This window comes from Papilio xuthus, unplaced genomic scaffold, assembly GCF_000836235.2.
Source record: "Papilio xuthus unplaced genomic scaffold, Pxut_1.1 DF826945.1, whole genome shotgun sequence".
NCBI lineage: Eukaryota > Metazoa > Arthropoda > Insecta > Lepidoptera > Papilionidae > Papilio > Papilio xuthus.
In genome coordinates, this window is record NW_013531704.1 from 6,111,194 (window position 1) to 6,120,527 (window position 9,334).

The following is a 9,334-nucleotide window of genomic DNA, read 5'->3' on the forward strand; positions in this document are numbered from 1 at the left end:
TATATAGATGTGTAACCTATACATTATTTATATTATAATTTAGTGTTTTATATTAGTTTGATGTTAATATTATGACAATTTTTAGAAATATGTATTAGACTTTAATATAAAATATACACTAACATAACAAGATTTTCTCGAAATTGGGAAATGCAGTGTATAGAAAATAAAAATATACTAAAATATAGGGAATTAAGTATCAAGTACAAAAGATAAAAAAAAAACCATTTAGTGAAAAATATGAAACAAAATTAATTTATTAAATTTGGATTTTACAAATGTCACACCTTATTATAGATCTTATACTTTTTTTGAACTAAGTAATAAAAAATAAACAGAGATTGTATACCATTTTCTTACAAGTAATTTAAATTTCAACACAGGTACTTTTCCCCAAAATGATGCCTCCTAAGCTCATTATTTTGCCTCGTTAAGGAATCTATAGGTTACACATCTATGGAGAATAGTAATAACAAAAGAGTTAAAATGCGGAATCTTTAGGTTCATGATAATTTTATGAATTTATTTGAGAAGTAAAACTTAAATATTGTATTCTATTTTTACAGTACATAATATTTAACATGACTTGTACATTTGCAATGTTTTGATAGGAAAAGTTTGGATTAGGGGACTATTTGGAGCGTCGGCAGTGCAGTTGGCGCTTGACCGGATCATATTTTACATATCCAGGTACGATCTCCGCTATATAGTAATGAGTTCTTCGAATTTCATGATAACATCCATCAGACATTCTTACTGTAATTACAAATTGCATACAACTGCATAGAAATTCAAAGATATGTGCGAAGTCAACTAACCCTCACTGGCTCTGCATTGTTGAATAAGACCTAGTCGCATTCTTGAGGGTAGGCTCCGAGCTCCTCAGTGGAGTATAGTGTGTCCGTATAGTGAGCTTGATGATGACGATTTGTTTTGCTTCAATGCATATTGTCAGCAATTTTCTAAATATTTTACCAACAGAGAGGAGCTAATCTCTTTCCAGTGTTATTCTTTTTCTCAAGACAAGAGTGGCACTACTACTCCAGTTCTATCAGAAAATATGATCTATCAAATAAACAAACTGGAACAAATAAGCATTTATCAAAGTTGGGGTATTTTGTTGGTGAACTAAACAATAATGGTATTATTACGAAAGCAATGAGCATTATGTTGCGTTCTTAAAATATGTTCGCTTTAGTCAGAAGATTAAATAAAGTTGCAATTAACGAAATTGTTTTATTTTTCCAAAATTGTTTTCCCTCGAATAATACTTTCAAACGTCAAAACGGAAATTGACAGATTGATTTTTTTAGGTTGGTAGCAACGTAGACTTGTTCATAATATTGCTAGCATTGAAAATGTCAATTTTTATTCTCCGTTTGTGTATCTAATTAGTCAAGAGTCCCGTCTCTTATTTTATATACTCTTTGGTTTATTTATTGTCCACATGGATTTCCACAATTGCCATAATTGAAAATAAACATTAGGGGACAAGACAAAATATTTTAATAAAATGTAAGCCCATAGAACACAAGTAATACTACGTTTCTTCCATAATTTCTGCTAATTACTATTTTGTTTTGAATGAAAACCTTTTGAATTTCTTGAGATATTGTTTTTCACATAGCAACTTCTAATTTCTTCAAATGTCACTGTCATGTCGTTCAAAAAGAAACCGTCAATGTCAACGAAGACGTGTTTATTATTTTAGAAATTAGGAAAGTAATATAATATTGCAGTATTGAACACTACATTTGATTGTGATAAGAAATGTTTAAATAAACTTACGCATGACATTTTATATTTGCTGTTAATTTTTTTATTAAATATCAATATATTCATCTCAAATTTTTAAGGTTAAACTTGTGCAGAATCTTTTATTATGAAGCACAGAATTTTGGAACTATACAGCGGTATTGGGGGGATGCATTGTGCTTGGAATGGTAAATAAAGTTTTTCCTATGCAACGTTTTAATTTTTTACCCTTTAAATACTATTTACATTGCAGAATCGAAACTAGAAGGAGAAATAGTCGCAGCTGTCGATATAAACACAGTAGCAAATCAAGTTTATTTATACAACTTTCCGAAATCTAATTTGATGACGAGAAATATCCAAGCCTTAAGTCTCAAAGAAATAAATGATATGAATGTTAATACAATACTAATGTCACCTCCATGCCAACCATTTACTAGAAATGGTAAATATTTAGATGAAAACGACCCTCGAACTAATTCGTTTTTATATTTAATAAGCTTACTTGACAAGTTTGATAAACTTCAATACATATTAATGGAAAATGTAAAGGGTTTTGAGTGTTCAACAGTAAGAAACTTATTTATAGATAAATTGAATCAATGCCAATTTGAATACCAAGAGTTTCTCTTATGTCCTTCCAATGTTGGAGTCCCAAATTCTAGGCTTAGATATTATTGCATAGCAAGAAAAACAACTTCAACATGGGCTTTTAAAAGAAAAACTGAAATAGTATGTATTGTTTTTTTTAAATTAGTACTACATTTTTGTTTCAGAGTATAAATAAATATTCTCTTGTTCACAGATGATGTCACTACCAAAAGCTTATGGGGCACCAGATTCTATAGAAAGTATTTTAGAAAAAGATGTGTCAGATAAATATCTTGTTAAAAATAATATATTGAAGCGTGGGAATGTTCTAGACATAATTCAAAAGGATTCAAAAAGATCTTGTTGCTTTACCAAAGCTTATACACATTATGCTGAAGGTACTGGCTCAATATATACGGAAGCAAGTCCAGAAACTGTAGATGAATGTTTTGAGAGAGCTAATAAATTTGAAGTAGGTACTGATAATTTCATAGAAACATTAAAGGAACTAAATTTAAGATTTTTTACACCCAAAGAAGTGTTATTATTAATGTCATTTCCTTCATCTTACAAGTTTCCTGAAACAATAACTATAAAGCAATGTTACAGGCTACTTGGTAATAGTATTAATGTGAAAGTAGTTAGTGAATTGTTGAAATTGTTATTTGATTAAAATACATTTAAGGATATTTGTTCAAGGAACTGTTATTTAAATTTACTTTTTTATTGTTGTCATACTAACATTGAATACTGTTTAGTGATTATTATGTGTCTTTAACACCTTCAGTGCCTCTGAATCGCCTAGCGAGTTCTATATCATAAAAAAACTTCGTAGCATTGCATGGGTCTGACTTTTAAATATTTATAAAGATCCATTTGCTAACACTTGTCTTGCTCGTCTTTTAGCCCTGTGGTTTAAAACCCTCATCCGTAACATAACAGCTATAGATGATATTGTTCCCAATACAAATGACCATATAGTAAATTTCCAAAATGCTCTCTCTTCTAAATATGCAACACGATCACAGCTGTAAATAAGAAAATTTATGTATTATTTGTGAATAATAAAATATGATTAATTTTTGTATCATTTGTTATTTTTATACCTTCTTGTTACTGTTTCACCATTTTCACACTTCAATATTTCCTTAAAGCTTGTATGAATACAAACTCCTATGCTTTTACTTCTGATTTCAAAGTCTACAAAAGAAATGTATTAATTTTTGTAGTACAGGAATATTGCAATAGAGGTTTGCTTTGCTTTGCTTTTAACCTTACTCTTTGTGTTCTATAACTAGAAATATTTATACCTGAGCAAGGATGGCATTCATTGATGATTTTGTAAGGCTGATGCATCCAGCAAGTAGAATTATTTTCAGAAGGAAATGTTTTATTCTTCATTCTGCTACTGCCAGATAATGTTTCAGCCAAGTGTGATTCCAAAACCAGGATTACGAGAGTCAATCTGCAAACAAAATCATACAATTGCGTAATGTAATATGATGTATAAGTATGAAGGTTTTCTTTTTATGCTGTTCTTAATTTTTTTATACAATACCACATACATTCCTAAAGCAACTGTTCCCAACAACATGCATTTTTTCGAACATGTTTCAATCATTGCTGTATTCGGTGTTCGTCTTCGTTTCGATTTTAAATGATGAGTAGTCAGATCCAATTTCGAAATTGTACAGGATTAATTCTCTGCAATCAAGAAAATTTTTGCTTTTGCACTTATCAATGTTGACAGCTATTTCCTCACAAGAAGAGAAATCTCTCCGTATTTTTGAAATTATCATTAATTTTGTACAAAAAATACCAACAAAACAACTCACAATTGTCAAATTTGACATTTTGACAATAGCGGAAGAATGTCAAAATTGTCAAGTTGACAACCTAACACAATTTAAAGTGTTTACACAACGAAAAATAAAATAAATCCGACACGACAAGAACCTTTTTAAAAGATTCTATACTTTCTCAAGCCAGTTATTGAACGCAGAACACATATAATTTATTGTAAATATTAATTTCTGTACGTGCTAGTGTTAATGACCTTTTTTTCCTTTTTGTATGCTTTTTAAATTAATGGTAAATTGTTGAAATTCCCGGGATTTTATATTAAAAATGATTTTATGCAGATTAACTTAACAGGATTCGTGTTTATCAAAAATATTTAACAAAGTATGGCAATATCTATTCATAAATAATCGCTTAACTTTTTTTATGAAAATAGGCAAAAAATGGCATATTTTATGCGCCATGTTTGTTGAGAGCGTAAACGGAATAGAAAGCGGTGTTTTTTTTTTGTTTAGACACTTAGCTGAAGTGTAATGTACTCTGTGATAAGAGTTATGTAAAAAGACTAAAGTGTTTTTGTTTTGTTCTAATTTGAGTTAAAAACCAAATTAAAATGGCTCTACCTAACGAGACATTAAGATCTTTTCACCTTTATGTGACCCATGTGGATGGCGAGGGTCACTTCTTGAAGATAAGTGGTCAGCTCGACCAGCCTTCCTCGTTGATGATAGAGAGCTTATTCGATACTGCTCGAGAAAGTTTGGAACAAGGAGTGGGCGCCGTCCCACCGGCAGTAATAACAGAAGGTATCATTTGTGCCGCGAAATACAAAGATGGAAAATTTTATAGAGCTAAGATTATTAATACCACTAACCTTGCCACTGGATTGGTCGGGGTACATTTCATAGATTACGGGAATAAGGATATAATCTCTGTGAGCACCATTAGATTTTTAGATAACTACGATCCATTGTTCTTGCAAATGCGTGGGCAGTCTTCGGACTATTATTTATCTCGTGTAATGCATCCGTCAGGAAGGTGGGAAGAACCTTTACTACTAAAACTTCAGAGCTTACTTTGCAATGCGGAATATCCTGCTACTACAGAACTGAACACTCGAACTTTACCTATAATTTCAATACAATTTAAAGGAAATGATTTGTCTTCTCATCTTGTCACAAATAGATTTGGCATAGCCTTGCCACTTGCTAAACAAGAAGCATTGTTGTTACAACTCTTAGAAAAACAGCAAATGTCCAATTGGCAACCAACATTTTTGAACGAAAGTCACTTTTCAGAACATGTTCCATTTTTGATAAACCAAAACTTTCCAAATCCAGCATCAGCTATGCGTTTGAACCATGGTATGTCATTGCCTATTAATGGTAGTATACCTCCTCCACCAATAAATCAAAGATTGATATTTAACAAAGTCCCAAGAAACCATGCTAATTTAAAAGCTCCAGTTCGTCAACCTCACACTGCTGCAGCATTATCACCTGCCTTATCGGGTTCTGATCAGCCTTCACCAGCGGCTGCTTCAAAACCACCATCACCAAAGAAGTCCATTACGTATAAAAGTCGGCTACTGGAAGTTAATTCCCAACATAAAGTGTTTGTCTCATTTGCTGAAGAAGGCCCAGAACTATTTGCCGTCCAACTTGTGAGTGATGCAAAGAAACTGCAAGACATGATGGATGAAATAAATAAAAGGCCACACAGCAGTCTTAAAGAACCTCCAATGATTGGAACTGTGTGCCTTGGTAGGATGTCAGGAGACAGAATCATATGCAGGGCAATTGTAATGAATCTCTCAGGTTCTCAATGTAAACTATTCTTTGTTGATTTTGGTGACACAGAGATGGTGTCATACTATGATATATTTGATATACCTGAAGAGTTTGTCAAGCCAAATGTTTTTGCATTAAGATTCTGTCTGTCACAAGTCAAGAAGTTGGAAAAGGGTCCGTATTTAAATGAAACTTTTAAACAGCTGGTTAATGGAAAAGTCTTAACTTTGAAAGTGGTGTCACCTGAGGGTCCACCCCTTATTCAGTATGGTGAGCTGTTCTTAGATAACAAAAATGTTCTTGACTTGCTTATGGCGAACATGAAAGACCAGTTGCAGTTTAAATGGGTGGACTTGCTACCTTTAGGTAGTCGTCGATCTGTACTAGTATCATATGTAGATAGTTGTATAAAGTTCTATGTTCAGCTGTCCGATAAGATTGAGGAGTTGAATTCAGTTATGGATGCTGTGAAAGTGCACTGTGAGAGTAAATCATCACCTGGGGAGTTGCCAGTGGGTGCAGCTTGCTGCGCCAGGTTCCCTGATGATGACAACTGGTACAGAGCAAGAGTGAAGGACACAAAGGGTAACAAAGTCATAGTAACCTATGTGGATTATGGGAATGAACAAGAAATTAATGTATCGGACTTAAGGACTATTACTCCGGATCTTATAAGGTTGCCAGCGCAGGCACTAAAGTGTGCCCTAAAGGTAAACCAATGTTCAAAATTACTATAACTTCACTCTAACCTTTCCTTATAACATTTAAAAAATCTTATTGGAAGTGATTTGAGCTTGGATTATGTACAATAAAAAAAATATATACCAACTGTTAATTTCCCATAAAAGTTTTTATGAATAAAATCACAGTTTTATTGTTAAGAGGTTTTAAAGGTTATAAGATGAAATATAATTGTTGTTTATTCATATTTTATTTGCCTATGTCTGGCATTATCTTATTAGCCAGCTATTATATTGTAATTTAAATTATCTTTATTATTTTAAGGGTTATGAGAATAAACCAGTTGAAACGAAAACATCAAACCAGCTAGAAATGTTAGCATTGGAGAAGACTCTAATGGCACATGTAGTTGGTATGCTGTCAAGTGATACAATGCTTGTCACCTTAGTTGATGACACCGTCACACCTCCACTGGATGTGGCTCGAAGAATGAATCAGCTCTCACAGCCTAGAAGTGTTGAGGTAAGGAATGACATATATTTTTGTCCCGAGAGGTTTAAGCATTTTCTATATTAAGGCTGATTATTACCTTAGTTCAGTGGCCCAACAGATCTCTATGATATTCAACATAGATTAACATATTCTGAAAGACCTGGTCTGAGAGATGAAAGAGATGGTTTGAAGAACACATAGGCTACTTATTAAGTTTCTTTTAAAATCGGCGCATTGCGGGTGACAGCTAGTTACTGAATGTTAGTTTTTGTTTACACTATAATAATGGTCCAAATATTTATAACATATTTAACACTATTTGTGTACCATTTTAACCCAATTGAGGGCATTATAAGACGCCAGGAGGCACCAACTTTATGGTATATGTTTCTCCCTATTCTTTGACTAATGCAGTTAATGTGACAACCATAAAAGTGCAATGACAAGTGAAGAGTACTTGAAAGTAGTGTTAAAGAGGCCATAAATAATCATAATTGAGTGAACTAGGCTACCTATAAATATAATAAAGATTATACTGTTCGGAACACTAGCCTTACTAAAATGACAACATTTATGTCCCTTCACTAATGATTCTGATACTTGACTTTGTAATGAAAGCGCGCCATTCGCGCCAAAGGATTCTAAACATAAAATTCTAAAAACATATAGACAAATTCAACCTCTTTTTTGAAGTCAGTCAAGTTTAGGTAATGATTGAGTTGAGTTTGCTTATTTGACTTTTCACAATAAAACATACTTTATATGTTTTGACCTCCTTTGCATTTTCATTATAAGATTATCTGTTCATTGTGTAAGTAGTTCATGAGTGCAATTGGATTAAAAAAAACATATCCAGTTTATACCAGTTTTGTATATATGAAATAATTTAAATGCAACTGCATTTCTACCGTCAGAAACTAATAAAATATAATGTCGTTTTTTAATGAGAAATGTTTTTTTTTGAAACAAATATAATATGCAATTAAGATCTTAATTACCTAAGCCCTTTGTATTTATATTGTGCAAGTTTAAAAAACTTTTAAATAGTTAAGTTTAAAAACGTAAAAAATCTTATTGGATAAGTATGTGTAGCCAATTAGTAAACGACGACTACGACTTAGGGTCCTTCAAGAAGCGAGCAATCAGCATCTTAAAGGCCGGGAACGCTACGGCAGTTCCTCTGGTATTGCTGATGTCCATGGGCATCATTGAACACCTCGGTGTTCCCGCTGCTCGTTTGCCCCCTTCTGTTATAAAAAAAAAAGAAAAATTATACTTAGTTTTATTGATTTTTAAATTTGTATTTTTCTGACAGGCCAAAGCAACGACACCGGTTCGTACCGATCCACCGGAGAACTTCAGTTCGCCGGACAGTGTATCTGATGACGGCAGAAAGAAGAACTATCGCCGGGAGAAGAGTTTCAAAGAAGATCGTAGACCTCCAAAAGAAGGAAACGAAGATTTCGGACAAAGAGGAGGCAGCTTTAGGGGCAGGTATTTATACTTCATTCAAAATAATAGCGTAAAGAGGATTTTTTTATGTTACAAATAAACTCAAAAACTACTCAACTAATATTAAAAAAATTGACACTTTTATAATGCTACATCATTCGTGAGTGATATAGGCTATATTCAGTACTAGCTGTTGCCCACAACTTCGTCCACGCGTAATTAAAAAAAAACTTAATTAGTCGCCTACGTGTTCTTCCAGAGTATGTTCTACTGTAGATCTGTTAGCGGTTCTGGATATCTTCAAAAATCATCCATCGTTTCATCATTCATCCGTCTGAACATTCGTATTTATAATATGAGAAAGATTATTTTTAACTTATTAATTATTTTGCCGGCTATTTAACTTATAACTCGTGTATTATTTGCTAGCAAAGTTTTTTTGCACCTTTAATGTGTAATCAGTTTCGTGTTTGATCGCGCGTGTCGTTGCTAAATCGAACGTTAGTGAAACTTTCTAAACAATCTTTTCGTAGAATGAAACAGACTGCATTGTTCCTTTCGCCGTAATCATCTTTTAAATGCAATTGCGATTTTACTGACTGTCTATTTGTAATTATTGATAATGATTACTTTGTGGTATTATTTTAAAAGAGGATATAACATTTTAAGTATATAACAAGTAAATTTCAAAAATTTGACGATAGGAGCTAATTTTGTTTTTTTTTTTTTTTTACTTAATTTTGCCCTTTTGTACTAGTTAAAAAAAGCTGACT

At 32.5% G+C, this 9,334-nt stretch overlaps 3 protein-coding genes across 8 annotated transcripts in view; 2 read left to right on the plus strand and 1 right to left on the minus strand.

Annotated features, from left to right (window-relative positions):
- Nucleotides 1-1,510: 1,510 nt before the first annotated feature.
- Mt2 (tRNA (cytosine(38)-C(5))-methyltransferase) lies at nt 1,511-3,044 on the plus strand. Of its 2 annotated transcripts, none has more exons than XM_013317172.1 (4): nt 1,511-1,760; nt 1,857-1,943; nt 2,009-2,487; nt 2,561-3,044. In XM_013317172.1, the coding sequence occupies exons 2-4, from the start codon at nt 1,883-1,885 to the stop codon at nt 3,017-3,019; spliced, it is 999 nt and encodes a 332-aa protein (XP_013172626.1). In that variant the 5' UTR covers nt 1,511-1,760; nt 1,857-1,882; the 3' UTR covers nt 3,020-3,044. The 2 variants fall into 2 exon arrangements, with proteins under 2 accessions (XP_013172626.1, XP_013172627.1); XM_013317173.1 differs by having other exon boundaries at nt 1,511-1,722.
- Nucleotides 3,045-3,049: 5 nt separating this feature from the next.
- Nucleotides 3,050-4,213, minus strand: JTBR (jumping translocation breakpoint protein JTBR). Its single transcript, XM_013317174.1, has 5 exons — nt 4,182-4,213; nt 3,912-4,050; nt 3,657-3,811; nt 3,453-3,546; nt 3,050-3,374 (listed from the first exon to the last, which is right to left on the minus strand). Exons 2-5 carry the CDS (start codon nt 3,965-3,967, stop codon nt 3,209-3,211), a joined length of 471 nt encoding a protein of 156 aa, XP_013172628.1. The 5' UTR covers nt 3,968-4,050; nt 4,182-4,213; the 3' UTR covers nt 3,050-3,208.
- A 384-nt stretch (nt 4,214-4,597) lies between these two features.
- The window catches only part of tud (tudor domain containing protein), a 21,167-nt gene continuing 16,430 nt past the window's right edge, over nt 4,598-9,334 (plus strand). For 4 of the 5 annotated variants that reach the window (XM_013316746.1, XM_013316748.1, XM_013316749.1 and 1 more), the window contains exons 1-3: nt 4,598-6,646; nt 6,942-7,139; nt 8,425-8,603. In XM_013316746.1, the coding sequence (XP_013172200.1) occupies nt 4,760-6,646; nt 6,942-7,139; nt 8,425-8,603 (2,264 nt within the window). In that variant the 5' untranslated portion in view covers nt 4,598-4,759. The remainder of the gene's footprint in view (nt 6,647-6,941; nt 7,140-8,424; nt 8,604-9,334) is intronic. The other variant, XM_013316747.1, reaches the window with a different exon arrangement.

What these genes read in the sequence shown, in the direction of transcription:
- Mt2 (XM_013317172.1), top strand. Translation starts at nt 1,883, where the DNA reads ATGAAGCACAGAATTTTGGAACTATACAGCGGTATTGGGGGGATGCAT. An exon ending in GATGCATTGTGCTTGGAATG is followed by an intron (nt 1,944 to 2,008) that starts GTAAATAAAGTT and finishes TTTACATTGCAG; the next exon opens with AATCGAAACTAGAAGGAGAA. An exon ending in TTAAAAGAAAAACTGAAATA is followed by an intron (nt 2,488 to 2,560) that starts GTATGTATTGTT and finishes TCTTGTTCACAG; the next exon opens with ATGATGTCACTACCAAAAGC.
- JTBR (XM_013317174.1), bottom strand. Translation starts at nt 3,967, where the DNA reads ATGATTGAAACATGTTCGAAAAAATGCATGTTGTTGGGAACAGTTGCT. An exon ending in GGAACAGTTGCTTTAGGAAT is followed by an intron (nt 3,812 to 3,911) that starts GTATGTGGTATT and finishes TTTTGTTTGCAG; the next exon opens with ATTGACTCTCGTAATCCTGG. An exon ending in TGAATGCCATCCTTGCTCAG is followed by an intron (nt 3,547 to 3,656) that starts GTATAAATATTT and finishes TTTCTTTTGTAG; the next exon opens with ACTTTGAAATCAGAAGTAAA.